This window comes from Cetorhinus maximus, chromosome 21 (assembly GCF_964194155.1).
Source record: "Cetorhinus maximus chromosome 21, sCetMax3.hap1.1, whole genome shotgun sequence".
NCBI lineage: Eukaryota > Metazoa > Chordata > Chondrichthyes > Lamniformes > Cetorhinidae > Cetorhinus > Cetorhinus maximus.
The window spans coordinates 85,307,668-85,325,228 of NC_135899.1; the positions used below are offsets into that span (position 1 = coordinate 85,307,668).

General features: G+C 42.4%; 1 protein-coding gene across 4 annotated transcripts in view; it reads right to left on the reverse strand.

Annotated features, from left to right (window-relative positions):
* The window catches only part of ptprub (protein tyrosine phosphatase receptor type Ub), a 769,916-nt gene that overhangs the window by 191,606 nt on the left and 560,749 nt on the right, over window positions 1-17,561 (reverse strand). For all 4 annotated transcript variants that reach the window (XM_078567333.1, XM_078567337.1, XM_078567336.1 and 1 more), the window contains exon 8: window positions 2,130-2,438. In XM_078567333.1, coding sequence (XP_078423459.1) covers window positions 2,130-2,438 — 309 coding nt within the window. The remainder of the gene's footprint in view (window positions 1-2,129; window positions 2,439-17,561) is intronic.

Consider the following 17,561-nt stretch of genomic DNA (forward strand, 5'->3'; position numbering starts at 1 on the left):
GACATTCAGAGCACTGGCACGGGTGCCCACCCACACAGCTGGAGGCAATCTCCGGTCCAAATATCTGGCATATTGATGTCAAGGTGTCCCTAGAGAGGCTGAGCCTCCTGCGGCGCCGGACCTCAGACATGTTGAGGTAGTTGGATCGCTGCCTGTATACTATGGCAGCAGCGTAGTCTTGCGTGGTCCCTTCTGCTTTACTCTCCCTGCTGGCCCTGCATCCCCTGTGTCTGTGCCTCTCCTTCCAAAGGTTTCCCTCTGCGACACTGCCTGGAGACACCTGGCCTCCTCTCCCTTCTGCCCCTCTCTTCCTCCCAGCAGAGTACACAATCCCCATCTGCTGAAATGGAGATGGCACTGTACTGTCCACTGAAGGCTGCACTTGGCAGAAATGCTCCTGGAGAGTTGACAAAACAAAAGAGTCCTCAAAACAAAGTGAACACAGCAAAAACTTCAGAAGAAACCACTGGAAAAGGTATGAAATCTCAGCAATAAAGCAGCAGCAAGATCTCACTTGATCTCCTTTGTCCCACCCTTGGATGAGAAAAGTGAAAAAATGTGTTAGCCACCTGCCCATGTTGACCATGTAATGGCTGCAAAATTGCACGGGCAATGTAACATTGCCTTCAATTGCCCTTTTAATTACCTTAAGTGGCCAATTAATTGTCAGCAGGCACGCTTCCAACTTGCGCGTGCATCTGCTGACCGTAATATTGCGTGAGTGCTCGATGATGTTGGGACGTGCGATTTTCTCGTGAGGTTTTACACTCTTTCAGGTCGGGCGCACACCCACTGCTACCATGTAAAATTCTAGCCAATGTTTCTGCATTTTGAATATTCTGTTATTATAATAACAGGAAAGCAAACAAAAAATCAGTAATTTTGAATTGTGTCAGGGCTACTGGCAAAATGCTGGTTTATGAGGTGCTTTGTTGCTTAATGAGATACTATATCACCAAATGTTCTGTAAGAAGAGCTTAAAGGGAAGAATTATGTTTTTTTTTCTGACGGTCAATGTTTCCTACAGTAATGCAATCAATCATTGGATCTCACTTACTGGTGGCAACTTCCTGGAGCATCAATTTGAATTCTGTTTAAAATAAATTGAGGGAATTTATCTTAAAATCCACAAGATAAATTGATCATTTGGCAGTATATGAATTGTTGAAGTCTAGAAGTTTCTTTCACTGAGAAATTAACACTGACAATAAAGATGGATGGCATTCCTTGATCTCCTGTTTCAATTGGCCTTAACTAATTCATTTCAAGGGGTTCACAGTCCTTACCCGAGAGGAACCAAATGACCTGTGACAAGAGAACACTAAAAGGCAGGAACAGGAGTAGGTCATTTAGCACCTCAATTGTGTTCTGACATTCAATGAGATCACGGCTGATCTGTATCTTAACTCCACCCATCTACCTTGGTTGCACATACCCTTAGGTAGCAAAATTATTTATTGAACTGGAATCCACTTTTTGTGTGAGAGAGTTTCACATTTCTACCACCCTTTGTGTGAAGGAGTGTTTCCTAACTTCTCTCTTGAAATGGCCGAGCTTTGATTTGAAGGTTGTGTCCCCTTGTCCCTGATTTCCCCAGCAGCAGGAAAACTAATATCTTTCTGTCTATCCTATGAATTCCTCTCAAAATCCTAAAAACCTCAATAAAATCACCCATTATTCCAGGGAAGAGAAGCTGAGTTTATGTAATCTCTCTTCATAATCAAAAAAATGAGTTTATCAGCCATAAGTTTGTAGAAATTGGCATTTTGCTTTTATGCTCTTATATACAAATCTCTGCAGTTTCCTTTCCACCTCTGTTGGGCAACCCCTGTGGCTGAGGGATAGCTTGACATAGATAGCCAGACTAATATGTATAAATTTGAGAGACACCTGCCCAGGGGACCTGGCTGGTCAAGTCATGATCTCAGTCAGTTGGTAGGAGAAGCAGTGAGAAATGAAGAATGGAACCTTCATGAAACTGATTCTCTCTCAGTGCCCATTCACATTTTAGCACCATTTCCAGACCATTTTTCCATCAGTTTAGTTTAGGCTGTTGCTCAATCCACTGAAGGAGAAAGCAACACCCATGCTTGAATGACAAATAAAAAAATAACAAAGAATGCTCTTACCATCTTCATCTGTCTGAAAGATAAGTTCTTTGCTTTCTCTTTTTCCTTCAGGGTTGGTTAGAATCAGCTTGACATAGATGTTTTTGTAAGGCAGGAGATTCTTAATGGTGAGCCAAGAGACCTCTGATTCAGTTCGCTTGCACTCTCTGAAAGTCTGGTTGTGGCCAACTCCAAAGGTGTAGTGATAGCAGACAATGATAGAGTAAGTGTGGCAACGAGTGATGTTGTATCCCAGTGGTTCCCACTGTAGGGTGATCTGTCTTGGCTTGATCTCAGAGAAGGTGAGGTCCTTGGGTGCCCGCACTGGTTCTGTGATTAATAATAATGGCAATGAATTTCAACTCCAGGTCAATACCATCAATTTGATTAACAACAATGAAGTGTTTGCCATCAGGAATTTTGTTTTATTTGCATTGACTTCAGTGAAATATGAAGCAAAACTGAGTGGGATCATGCTGTTTTGTGATGACAGAATCAGCTACAAATATCAAATGTTACATATTTGTGATTTTAGAGGGTAGTCAGAATATTGAGGTCCTTTATTACTCTGCAAGATTCCCGTAACCACAGCCTACAATACTCAACATTTCAAATCCTTGATGTGTACAAGTTGTACAAAGAAAGAAAGAACTTACATTTATGTACCACTTTTGTCTTCCTCATCACTTCACAGCCAACTTAAAGTTGGGCTCCTACATTGCAATTGGGAGTCCAATTTGAAGTGATTGCTGCTGCATGGTTTCCCTGGGGAATAGCAAATTTGGCACTGAAAAGAAGTCAGGAGTTGCCAGTTCCGCAAAATAAGTGACTCCTTGTGGGCCAGGATTCAGGAGCTGGAGTGCTCCCTCTGGACCTCGCAAAAGTTTTTGGTCTCTCCCAGCCCTGATCCCCAACCCTCCCTCAGCTTTCTGACCTCCACCTCCCCACAGCTCCTGCGATTTCCGACCACTCCCATGCTGTTATGGCACAAACGGATGGTAAATGTTGAGCTGCTCAAATCCCAGAGGGAAACTTGAAACAGCTGCCACAACTGTTTTTGCAATTTGTATTTTTATTTCGAGATACATGCTTTGAATTCAGTAGTAATAAGTTCACTGAGTCTTAGGGCTTTTTACAAAACTAAATTAAACATTTATTAATAGAAGAAATGATTTTAAGCCCATACATAGGTCTACAAATTATTACAATGATAACTCATAGCTCCCTTAATTAATCTGGCTCCCAGTTACACCTCTATTAAGGCAACAGTAAAACAACATAGGTTAGACTTTCCCCTCCGTCGGGAGGGAAGTTGAGGGGCAGGCACATGGAGGCATGCCTCCGATCGGTGCCCCCAATTGGGGGCGCGCCACCATATTACGTGGGCAGGCCAATTAAGGCCCGCCCAGCGTGACGTACGCAAGGCAGCGCTATGTGCTCCCTGTGTGTGTGTGTGTGTGGGGGGGGGATTCCCTGAGCCCGCTTGCGTGTGAAAGAACGCACTCATCTCCCTGAGGCTAAGTGCTGCCTCAGGGAGATCGGCTCCTGTCAGAAAAAAATTTAAAAGCATGAGTTGTCACATGAGTTGAAGCATGTCCATCAGTTTCATTGACAATTTTATTAAAAATTTTAAAACCTACATGAAACCTCATCTTGCCCATGGATGAGGTTTCATGCTTTTTCTTAAGCCCACCAGGGCTCCTGGCCTGCTCACCAACCTTAAGGTTGGACAGGCAGGTCCATTAATTACTTTAACTACTTTGTCAGTGGCCTCAACTGGCCATTGACTGGTCGGCGGGCGCACAGCTGATTCTGCTAAGCCCCCGCAGACCTGAAAATTGAAATGAGGCAGGGTGACGTTGGGGGTTCCGCCCGACGTCATCCAGCGTCATTTTACGCGTCGGAGAGTGGGCTCCGCTCTCCCGCTCGCCGACTGGGAAATCCTGGCCATAGATTTCAAAAGACCCAGGCAAAGCACACAATAACCTGGAAAGTGATATTTAAAATGAATTCTCTTAGCTTCGGTTCCTGGAGACAGCAGCTTGGTACATAGTGGCTAGAGGCTTTTCACACTTGTTGGATCGTAGAATGCCTTTTTCCTTACACATAACCTCATCTCCTTTATACATGTTTTTCCCTTTTTAATGTAAATCCCATTGTCCCAATATGTTTTTGCAACTTTACTTTTTCCACAATATAAACCTTTCATAGTGCTCATATTATCAGTAATCTTTGGGAAAAATAACGCATTATTTGGCTTAGCCTCTGTTGGCTTGGTGTAACACCTTACCTTCTCTTGGAAATTCACGGCTCTGGTTTATCTAAAAATGAAAATGTTCTTCACATTCTAAAACTTCAGCCATGTTTACGTACTTAGCGTTTCAAACCTAGTTTCCCTTCTGATACATCAAAGCACCCAGACCAGCTGTCTGTAATTCAATTAAAACACACACACACTTATACACAGAGAAACTAATCCAAACCCCACTATTAACCCATCTTTACAATAAATTACAATAACATTATGAAAATTATTGTATTTTCATGACACATGCCCCAATTCTAAATTGTCAACTGGAACTTCCTCTCACCCCTCCCAATTGCCAGGTACGACCTCAATGTTCTCCAGCTGCAACCTCCTGTCACTGGCTTTTCCTGCTGCCTGCTGGCAGGCTGTCCATTTGAGCAGCTACCAGGTTCGAGGCAGAGCTACAAAATGTTAATGAGTTCCTGCCATTAAGATTGGACTTTCGCCTGCTGGGTTCCTCAGCCTTACTTGCCTCAATTGCAGCCTCCCTGGCAGAATAGGGACCCATAATTTACTTTTGAAGAGCAGTCAATCATAGGTGTACATTGAAAACTACCAGGAAACTCAGTTCTCGAAGGGTCAATGTGCATATAGGCATAAGTCTCCGAGATCCCTTACTAGCATCACTATTTTGAGGACTGTGCTTGGGAGAATTGGTCACAGAGTGTCTTACAAAAGGTACTGCTCAATGGTACTTAATCAATGTATTAAAGTAGGAATTTGTGGAAACTTACTTAACAAGTTCTATAGAATCCTGAATTGCTGCATTACCTTTTAGTATTCATGAAAAAGTACATAAAACAGACATGCACAAACAGCCAGTTCCAAAATCTTACAAGCCGAAGGTTTTGAGGGTTTCTAACCTATACACCCACAAGGGACAGAGCACTGATTTTGCCCACTTTACTCATTCCCTAATGCCATAATAATGTAGGGCACAAACAAACTCATTGAGCGCTGCAGCAAACACAGAACTTCAAAAATTGCCAATAACAAAGGTGAACACAATTACTGAATCTACTACTGGTTGTGTGCATGTACATACAGCTATAGGTTTAGAGAGGTCAAAAGAGATAGTCTGTAAACCAAACTGTGACATGACAACATCACTTCGGTACGGTACTCAAGGGCTAGTCCTACACTTTGTGAAAGATGCTAGCCTTCCACTTCATATAGAAAATACAACAGACAGCTCCACCCCCCTAACAAATTGACAATGATATTACAAATAGGAGTTTGTGGCCTGTTTCCCTTAGTGTCCCTAGGTGAAAAGATGTGTTACAATGGGAGAGGAAAAATGACTGCTATGTTACGAGAATGGCATGCAAGCAACGGGTCTTCGGTCCCAGTGTTTACTTCATTAAGGCAAAGATTATTGATGCTGACCTTCAAGCCTTAGCTGGAGCAATGCTCGATGGCTTCAATATAATCAACACTGGGTCTGCCAATCTCTTGAAGCCAGGTAGCTTTATGTAAGACTATTGAGAGATAGAGGAGTAGAAATTTGTTGGTGCCTGGTTATGGGCGTGAAGATGACAATACACAACCAGTGCCCAAACTGGGAAACCAAAGCTGATCCAAAATTAGGCTTTGGGCCTAAATCATCTGGGCGAGCTGCTGGCGCCTCCAGGGGCAGCTCACCCTTCTGCAATGATTTTTGGGATGCCTGCCTTATCATCAGAGGCCTCAGGTGAGTGTCAGGGGGAATGAGGGGAGGGCAAAGGGTGAGGCGGGTTGATTATGGCAGGAGTCTCTCATTTACAAATCCTTGAGGACCGATGCTTCTTTTATGGAACCATGTGAAAAACTGTTCCACCAATTTCAGGTTGCATGTTGTTCAGAAGTCCTTGAGGTGCAGAACCTTTGGGCGGGATTTTCCAGCCTGGCCAGCGGTGGGCATCATCACAGGCAGGACTGGAAATTTGGAGAGCGGCCAAAAGTCTATTCTGACCGCTCTTCAAATTTTCCTATCACAGCCGTGATGATGCCCGCCGCTGGTGGGGCTGGAATATCATGGCCTTGGTCTCCTGAAATTGGACTTAACTGCACCCATTTTGCACCCTTAAAACAGACACAATGAGGTTCAATTACTACCCAACCAAGTTTAAATCCCAGAACTAATTGGCATTTAAGTTTCACCTTCGAAGGCTAAATGTACCCAGTTCTCACTGAATCCGCTAGACACAGCATTATGCAGTGAATAGCAGTCCCACTTTCCTGTCCCTACCACATGCACCACTGGGTAGTGATAGGTGCAGAAGTAGACACTGAAATGATGGAGTGTTGATTGCTGCAGTCAGTACATCTAGAAACCAAACAGTTCCATGCAGATATTTTCCCGCTACAGGCAAGAGGAGCATTCCATTTGAAAAGCAAGCAGAAATCAATTAGCTCTACTCCACTGAAGTACACTGAGCACCAGCTGATTACAGAGGAACATTGACATTATTTGTGAACAGGTGCCATGCCTGCAATATCCTGCCTTTCCTAGTGAAAGAGAAAATGAAGCGAAAAGAACTCGCAATACGTGAAAAAAGAGAATAGCGTAAAACTTACTGAACTCAAATACCAACAACAGCCAAAAGTCTATTCTGACCGCTTGTCTCAGCAATGGTGTCATGATTGTTATAAAAACCCATCTAGTTCACTAAAGAAATCTGCCATCCTTACCTGGTCTGGCCTATGTGCGACTCCAGACCCACAGAAATGTGGTTGACTCTTAGCTGCCCTCTGAAATGGCCTAATAAGCCACTCAGTTCAAGGACCACTCAATTAGGGCCAGGCAACAAATGCTGGTCTTGCCAATGATGCCCACATACCATCAAAGAATAAAAAAAATGAATAAAAAGCATACTTGAAAGTCATCCAATAACAGCCTTTGGCGTCAAACTAAGCAGATTTCTCAAAGGATGATCCTTAAATTGGTGTTCAGACCAACAGTGGTATATCTCAAACAAAAACAAAAATAGCTGGAAAAACTCAGCAGGTCTGACAGTATCTGCGGAGAGGAACACAGTTAATGTTTCGAGTCCGTATGACTCTTTATCAGAACTAAAGAAATATAGAAATGTGGTGAAACATAAGCTGGTTGAGGGGGTGGGACAGGTGGAGCTGGATAGAGGGCCAGTGATAGGTGGAGGCAAAGAGGAGATTGCCAAAGATGTCATAGACAAAAGGACAAAGGTGTGTTGATGGTGGTGATATTATCTAAGGAATGTGCTAATGGTGACATTAAGGGTAGAAAGCAGGACAAGCAAGTGACAGTATATCTCTAAGAGTTTTCAATGATGTTGTAGAAATGAAAGGATTAAATAGCCCTAATTTATTGAACCAAGAAGTTCTGAAACTCAAGTAGAAATTTGTGCAGAGTTAGCTCTTTTAGAAGAATTGATTGAGGCAAATCTGTCTGCTAATTTTGGCTCCATGCCTAATTCTGGAACTTTTCTAACTTTGAAAGTGGGCTGAGGAAGGACTAGTTTAGTGAATTATTTAAAGTACAACCTTAAGCCTCAAACTAAGGTTTCCGTGAAAGCATACAGAGGAATCCAGAATAATCAGCAAGTAACCTTGCTCATAGCTTTGCTGATATTTGATTGTGTTTTAAATTGTTACAATTTTAGACAAGTAGTGGCGGAGGGGGAGAATCGTGGGTGTTAGCAACATCCAAAATTTCATGGGAACATTTTCTATGATCAGTATTTCTAGCAAAATTCCAGTTTTCTTTTTAGAACAGTGAGCAGAGGAGGAGCAGAGGGACTCATTTCCTCAGTTCATTTCCCACATGCCCACAGCAGTACAGCATCTTTAATATGAAAAATATCCAACGGGGTTTTACAGAAGCTTAAGGATAAATAGTTGGTGAGCCAGAGGAAGAGATAATAGGAGAAATGGCCAAATTTTAAGGAGGGTCTTAAAAAGGAGAGGAAATGTACAGGGGTTTAAAAGAAGGAATTCCCCAGCACAGGGCCTGGGTGGCTGAAGGGACCGCCACTAATAAAGGGGCAAAAAGAGGAGGGATTCACCCAAGACAAGAGTGAAGGAATGGAGAGTTTAAGGTGGAGGTTGTAAGGTTAGAGGAGATAATAGAGGTTTATAGCAGTAAGGCGAACAGGAGATTTAAACATGAGGATGAAAATTCTAAATTTGAGGTACTGGAGAATCAGGAACCAAGGAAAGTTGGTGAGGATAGGGCAAGAGTTTACACTGGATAGGATACAGACAGTGGAATTTTGGTTCAGCTGAAGCTTACAGAAGGTGGAAGACGAGAAGCAGACAAAGGCCAGATTGGGACAGTTGAAACTGGAGGTGATAAGCTCATGGATAAGGGTTTCAGCAGCAGATGGCTTCAGGTGGGAGCAGAGTTGGGCAATATTACGAACATGGATGTGGGCGGTATTTGTAATGGAGAGGAAATAAGACTTGGAATCTCTGCTCAAGGTCTAATTGGACACTGAGGTTGCAAACAACGTAACTTAATCAGAGAAAGTGGTCAGTGAGCAGGATGGTGTTGGTGGTGAGGAGTTTGTGATTAGAGTTGAAGACTGTGACTTTAGTCAGTGCAGCGCTCCCTCTGTGCTGCATTGGAGTATCAACCTAAATTTTGTGTTCGTCTCTGGTTGAGTGGCATTAGAGGAGATGGTATGGTTGACTACTTTAAAGTTTGCAGAGATTTAGGAGGGATAATACACCATAGTCACTGTCATAGAAATTGTCGTTTATTTGGAGCCATTTCAATGTTAAGCAGGGTGGAAACCTACACAGGTTTGGGAGGCAGTAATGTTCAATAACTTTGTGGAAGGAAGTGGGGTGAGGGTTTTCAAGGACAAAGGTGGCTTTATGAGAGGGGTTATGCTCGCAATTTTGAAAGTGAAGGGTACAGTACCCAAGGAGAGGGAACATTTTATACCAGGCTTGTCCAACCCATGGCCCGCACTGGACCCTGGATCGATAGTCGAAAATGCCAGTAAGGCTGCTCAGTGAGTTTGAAGATTTCTTCGGGGGCCTGCTCTTCCAATCGCTGCCTGCTTTTCTCCTACGTCTGCCGCTGATAGGCTCAATAGTGAGGAGCAATGAACACCGGCAACTGTGAGTATTTGAAGCTAGAAAGAACAAGAAAGCCTCTGGAGCACACGTTCACCATGCTTTCCCATGGCTGCCAGTACTCTGGCCCGGCTGCGGCCACTTTCCCTCGTCTGCTGTGCTCTAGATTGGCTGCTTTCGCCTGGCTCTCCCCTGGTTCACCCTGCGTTATCCCCTGGGTGGACATCCACATTCGGCCTCAGGCTTTGCTCCAGCTATCATCGCACCTCACCCCCAAGCCGATTTTGTGATTGATTGTTTGAGTGAGTGAGTGAGGGTGTCTGGGTGAGTGAGCGAGTGAGGGTGTCTGGGTGAGTGAGCGAGTGAGGGTGTCTGGGTGAGTGACTGAGTGAGGGTGTCTGGGTGAGTGAGCGAGCGAGGGTGTCTGGGTGAGTGAGCGAGCGAGGGTTTCTGGGTGAGTGAGCGAGCGAGGATGTCTGGGTGAGTGAGTGAGTGAGGGTGTCTGGGTGAGTGAGCGAGTGAGGGTGTCTGGGTGAGTGAGCGAGTGAGGGTGTCTGGGTGAGTGAGCGAGTGAGGGTGTCTGGGTGAGTGAGTGAGTGAGGGTGTCTGGGTGAGTGAGTGAGTGAGGGTGTCTGGGTGAGTGAGCGAGTGAGGGTGTCTGGGTGAGTGAGGGAGTGAGGGTGTCTGGGTGAGTGAGCGAGTGAGGGTGTCTGGGTGAGTGAGCGAGTGAGGGTGTCTGGGTGAGTGAGCGAGTGAGGATGTCTGGGTGAGTGAGTGAGTGAGAATGTCTGGGTGAGTGTGGGTGGGTGAGTGAGGGAGGGAGGGTGGGTGAGTGAGGGAGGGAGGGTGGGTGAGTGCGTGTGTGCGTGCACGTGACAGAGGGGGAGCGTGCACCTCTTGAGGACCCTAATAAGCTCACCTTACGTCTTTGGGTTGGGCCTTTGCTACAGCAATCTAAAATTAATACAACTGCTCTATCTTTCACAGCACCAAGCTATGGAAAAGCAGGAGAGTAGGACTTATTGGCCCAGATCTTCCTGCTGGGCAGATTGCCGCTGCTCACGAGGTTTTCTCCAACACGACGATACTACCCATTTTCAGCCGTATCTTCCGATCCCAGCTGAAGCAGAAATAGATCAGCACGGCATCTCCAGGGTTAGCCCAGCAAGCATAGGAGAGTTGGGGGAAGAAGCAGACTTGTCCCCTTTTCACAATAGCTGCTGTATTCGCATAAGTTGTTAAAGGTCTCAAGTGGGGGAGTGAATGGGGGAGGTCCATGTGGTGGGTGGGTAGTGGGTTTGGTTGGGGGGGTAGTTGGGTGAGGTAACTGTGTGGTTGAAGGGTAGTTGGGTGGTCAGGAGGTAGTCAGGTCTGGTCTGAAAGGTGGTCGGGTGCTCAGATAGTCGAGCAGGCTTTTATGAGTCAACCAAATTTCTGAGACTTGGATACAAACACCAGTTCTCCGTTGTCACTGGGCCAGTATCCTGGAATTCCTTTCCTAATACCTCTATGCAAGTGGTATTTGCATAAGGACTGCAGCAGTTCGAGGAGAATGCCCATTATCACTGTCTCAGAGTACATAGCATGGGCTTGCCAGCATTACCAATTTCCTAAGAACAAATTTAAATCCTCTTGTTTTCTGCTGCTCCTGTTGAACACAACTATATTGAAGCACATTAGAGATCACCAGTGATGATAAGAGGGAAAATTGAAAAAAAAAAGAATTTTCAAAGTTGCAAATTAAAAATTACATTTAAAAAATGTTTCCTTATCATTAGTATTGTCACAAAGTATCTATGGATTTGCTTCAAAATGACACAGATAATTAAAATTCTGACAGATCTTGGAGTGGGACCAGGAAGCTGGACTCTATTCAGCAGAGAAATTACTATCAGGTTATTTATTTTTGTTTTGAAATGTCTGTTTCAGAATAACACAAAAGTATAACTGGCTTTTAAATCACAGGATTGCCTTGTAAACAGGTATTGGAAATAAAAACAGAAAACGCTGGCAAAACTCAGCAGGTCTGACAGCATCTGTGGAGAAAGAAATGAAGAAAACTCCATTCCGAAGAAGAGTCATATTGGGCTTGAAACGTTAACTCTGCTTCTCTCCACAGATGCCATCAGACCTGCTAAGTTTTCCCAGCGTTTTCTGATTTTATTTCAGGTTTGCAGCATCGGCAGTATTATGCTTTTAAACAGATATTGGAGCTCCTTTCAATGACATCCTGGTAGCTGCCGCAACAAAAGACAGCATTCGGAAGTAGAACTAATGTACAGCATTAACAGGCCCAGGTAGTGGGCATCGAGAGAAGTCAATCGACCTGAATGCTTGCTTCACTTCTGCTTCACGTATCAGAATGTCCCTGGAAAGGGAGCATGTGATGTTCACCTTGAGGCCTTCCATGTCAAGGGGGTATCAGGTGGTGCGGGAGGTAGGAGTTGGGTGGAACTTGAAATGATTCATCAACAACCAGAATCGAATTTGATTTGATTTAAGTTCCCTTTAATTTTTGCTTGTCTTATAGTTTATGAATGATGGCCCTTTAAGAAGGGGGCAGATATTACCTCTTAATTGATAACAACTTCCGTTAACTATTAAAGTAAAAGAGGTAGAACTAACTTTGACAAAAAGCTATTACCAACTAAATGACCAATTCAATATTGCTCATTTGTTAAGTCAGACAACTGTTACTATTGCTAATTATGATAATTTATTAAACATTTCCACACATTTGATCAAATCCCCATAAAGGCATTGAACTTTCTTTAAAAGTTTAAATTTCAACAGCAAGAATGAGACAAAAAATTACACAGAATGTACAGCACAGACCAGGCTATTCAGCCCAATACGTCTAAGCCATACAAGCCATCTCCCATCTCTCTTCATTTAACCCCTGTTATGGCACAGTGGTTGGTAAATGTTGAGCTGCTCAAATCCCAAAGGGAAACTTGAAACAGCTGACACAACTGTTTTTGCAATTTATATTTTTATTTTAAGATGCATGCTTTGAATTCAGTAGTAATACGTTCAACGAGTTTTAGGGTTCTTTTTTTTACAAAACTAAATTTAACATTTACTAATAGAAGAAAAGAGTTTAAGCACATACATAGGTCTACAAATCACTATAATAACTCCAAACTCCCCTAATTAATCTAACTCCCAGTTATATCTCTGTTAAGGCAACAGTAAAACAAAACAGATTTCAACAGACCCAGACAAAGCACACAGTACCCTAGATGGGGATATTCACAATGAGTTTTCTTAGCTTTGGTTCCTGTAGATAGCAACTCGATACCTAGAGGCTGGAGGCACTTCACACTTGTTAGATCTTAGAATGCCTTCTCCTTACACATACCCATATCTCCTTTATACATGTTTCTCACCTTTTAATGTAAATTCCATTGTCCCAATATGTCTTTGCAACTTTACTTTTTTCATAAAATAAATCTTTCCTCGTACTCATTTTATTGGTAATCTTTGGCTTAACTTCTTATGGCTAGCTGTAACATCCCGTCATCTCTTTGAATTCAAACTACTCTGGTTTATCTAAAAATGCAAATGTTCCTCACACTTCACATCCTAAAACTTCAACCATGTTTACCTATTTAGCATTTCAAACCTAGCTTCCCTTTTGATAACTCAAAAGCTCCAGACTAGCTGTCTGCAATTCAATTAAAACCTACACAAACACACTTATACACAGATAAGCTAATCCAAACCCCATTATTAACTCACCTTTACAATAAATCACAATAATATGATGAAAATTATTATATTTTCATGACACCCTGTCATCATAACCTTCTATTCCTTATTCCCTGATGTGTTTACCTAGGTTTCCCTTAAATGTTTCTAAGCTATTTACCTCAACTACTCCATGTGGAGTATCCCATATGCTCTCTGGGTAAGAAGCTTCTCCTGAATTCACTATTCAATTTATTTGTAACTATTTTATTTATGGCCCTTAGTTATAGTCTTCCCCACGATTGAAATAACTTCTCTACATCTACCTTATCAAAACCTTTCACAATCTTAACCAGCAGAGGAGAGGCGATGGTGTAGTGATAATGTCATTGGGTTAATCCAGAGGCCCAGGCTCTGGAGACATGGGTTCAAATCCCACTTAATTAATAAAACTGGAATTAAAAGCTAGTCTAATGGTGACCACAAAACTATTGTTGTTGAAATCTGCCACCTTACCTTGTCTGGCCTACATGTGACTCCAGAACCACAACAATGTAGTTGATTCTGAAATGGCCTAGCAAGCCATTCAGTTGTGTCAAACTGCTACAAAACCAACAGGAAGAAATGAAAGCTGATGTACCATGCGGTATCAAACCTCGAAACTGGAAGCAACAATGGCCAATCCAGCCATGTCAACCCGGAAAAGGCCTCCTTACTAACAGCTGGGTGCTTGAGCCAAAATTGGGAGAGCTGAATTATACCTTACAGACAATGTCCCAGAAACCACCATCACCATCCCTAGGTATGTCCTGTCCCACCAACAGGACAGGCCCACTAGAGGCGGCAGCACAGTGATTATCAGTCCTCAACATTGTTATACAGTCCTTTGTTATTCAGTGGTATAAATCCTCAATTCAAATACGGGCAAGGAAACTTCCTGCTGATTACCACCTAGTGCCCTCCTCACCCTCAGCTGACGAATCAGTACTCCTCTATGTTGAACACCAATTGGACGAACTGTCCTCACTAAGAGTGGCTCAGAAGTACCACTGCTGACTGAGCTGGCCAAGCCCAAAGATCAGTAAAGGGCACGCAAGGAGACAGGCGACTACGTCAAAGTGAGGCGGAGACTGAATGAGTAACAAATTAGGTTCACATGGTAAATTCTGGTAAATTCAGGTTTTAACTATAGATTAAGAATCAAGATCTGACATAGTACTAACCTTCAAGTAAGTTAGGTTAGCTTGTTAAATAGAGAACGGCCTGGAGTGGCAGTTATCTGGCAATCATCTGAAAGCAGTTGGTTCAAGTGGTGTTAATTACTGTAGCAGGAAGCTAAACTAGCTAGTGACTCATCAGGGGGCCTATAAAGCAGACAGGCTTTTCAAACCATACGATCAGTAAGGTGTTAATGAGGAGACAGGCGAATAAGCAGGAGTGGAATGGAGACTGAGGGAGAAGCCAATTGGGTTCATGTGCAAATTTGGTGCATGGGGGAAAGAGGTGTGGTATACATAGGAATTATTCTAAGTTAATTGAGTAATTAAATTCAGTTAACTAAATAACATTAGTAACAATGGCAGGACAGGTGCTATTTTGCAGTCACTAGCGGGAGTGGTCTACAGGCCCCTGAACATTAATCACAATTTAGGGAAAAGTATACCAGAAGAAATATTGGGTGCTTGTGATAAAGGGACGGCAATAATCATGGGCGAATTTAATCTATTTATAAACTGGAAAAATCAGATTGGCAGTAATAGCCTGGATGTGGAGTTCATAGAATATTTTCAAAATAATTTATTAGAGAAGCACATTCTGGAACCAACCAGAGAGCAGGTTATATTAGACTTGGTATTATGTAATGTGACAGGGTTAATTAATGATCTCAGAGTGAAGGCAACCCTAAGTAGCAGCAACCAAAATATGATTAAATTTTACACCCAGTTTGAAAGGGAGAAGAGTGGGTATTTTAAACTTAAATAAGAGCAACTATGTGGGCATGAAAACTGAGCTAGCTGAAGAGAAGTGGGACACTAGGCTAGGGAATAGGTCAATAGAGAAGCAGGGGCAGACATTTAAGGGGATATTTCAGAATACTCAGAATAAATATATATTTGCTACCATAAAGAATAAGTCTAAAGGGAGGGCCCATCATCCGTGGTTAAGCTAGGAAGTTAAGGGAAGCATCAAACTTAAGGAAAATGCATATAACTGCACAAAGATGAGTGGCAAGTCAGATGATTGGTCTGAATTTCAAGAACGGCAAAGAATGACTAAAAGGTTAATGATGAGTAAGAAATTAGAATATTGGATAACATGGAAATGAAGGATGAAATGAACAAATATTTTGCTTCTGTCTTCACTTTAGAGGATACAAAAAACATTCCAGTAATAGCTGTAAATCAGGAGGTGGAAGGGAGAGAGGAACTTGGTGAAATTACAATCACTAGGGAAGCGGTACGGAGGAAACTGATGGAACTGCGGGCTGACAAGTCTCCAGGTACAGATGGACTTCATCCTAGGGTCTTAAAAGGAGTAGTAGATGTGTTGGTGTTAATTTTCCAAAATTCCCTAGATTCTGGAAAGGTTCCATCAGACTGGAAAATAGCAAACATAACCCCTCTATTCAGGAAGGGAGGGAGGCAGAAAACTCTAGGCCAGTTAGCTTGACCTCTGTCATAGGGAAGGTGTTGGAATTAATCATTAAGAAGGTATAGCTGGGCACTTAGAGAAACTCAAGGAAATCAGGAAGAGTCAGCATGGTTTTGTGAAAGGGTAATCATGTTTAACCAATTTATTGGAGCTCTTTGAAGGAGTAACATGCGTTATGGACAAATGGGAGCTTATAGACATGCTGTACTTGGATTTCCAGAAGGCATTTGATAAGGCTCCACTTCAAAGGTTGTTGCAGAAATTAAAAGTTCATGGTGTAGGGGGTAATGCGTTAGCCTGGACAGAAGGTTGGCTGGCTGGCAAAAAACAGAGTATACATAAATGGGTCTTTTTCTGATTGGCAGGATGTGATGAGTGGAGATCCGCAGTGGTCTGTGTTGGGGCCTCAGTTTATTAGAATTTATATCAATGACTTAGATGAGGAGAGTGAAGGCATGATAGCTAAATTTGCAGATGATACAAAGATAGGTGGGAAAGTATGTTGTGAAGAGGACATAAGGAGGTTACAGACTGATATAAATGGGTTGAATGAGTGGGCAAAAATCTGGCAGATGGAATATAATGTGGGAAAATGTGAAGTTGTTCATGTTGGCAGGAAGAATAAAAAAAGCAGTGTATTACTTAAACGGAGAACGGCTGTAGAATTCTGAGATGCGGAGGGATCTAGGTATTCATTGTGCATTGTCATGAAGATATTAATGTATATAATGTTATTGTAAATTATTTTAAATTGGACTTGAAGTAGGGTCTGTCTGTGGGTGTGAGTGTGTGTGTGTCTTAATTGGATTAAAGCCAGCTGGTCTGGATGCTTTTATGTATAGTAGTTTTGAGATGTTAAACAGTAAGGAAGTTAAGGTAAAGAGTACATTTGCATTTTGTTGAATAAACCATTCAAAGACTGGGGGTCAAATCTTGCACCCAGCTAGGAGACACCAAGTAATTTGTCTATATTCCTAATAAAATTGGTAAAGAATGAAAGGGATTTTATTGTTAGAAGAGGTGGAGTTCAAAGGGCCTGGTGATACAATGGGAATTTACATTCAAAGGGAAGGCTAGGTATATACAGAACAGAGTTTTGTGTGTGAGTCTAGAGGCATGTAATATCTAAGCAGCCTGTATGCCCTACCACAGTCTGCGAAGGAACAAATTGAAAGGGACCTCATTTTGAATTCGTAAGATAAAATGTGCTTTGCCAGGTGTCTGTTTAAGTCTATGGGTTATTGTTGCTTTGGGGAAGATTACCTGGGAATGATTAATTTGGGGATTTGTTTAATAGTTATTATGGTAGTAATTTGTAGGCATGTATATGTGTTTAAATTTGTTATTAAATTAATAAATGTTTAATTTAATTTATATAAAAACCTCGAGGCTTGGTGGGTTTCATTTCTGAATTCAGAGCGGCATCTCAAACATACCAATTGAAAATATAGGTTATGATAGTTGTTTAAAGCTTTCCTCTAGGATTTTAAATAACTCCGCCTTTACCAACTGCTGTGTCATAACATGCATGAGTCACAAAAAGTTAGTATGCAAGTACAGCAAGTAATTGAGAAGACTAATGGAATGCTATCCTTTATTATGAGAGGAATTGAACATAGAAGTAAAGATGTTATGCTTCAGTTATACAGGGCATTGGTGAGATCTCATCTCAAATATTGTATACAGTTTTGGTCTCCTTATTTAAGGATGTAAGTAAATGCATTGGAAGCGGTTTAGAGGAGGTTCACTAGATTGATATCTGG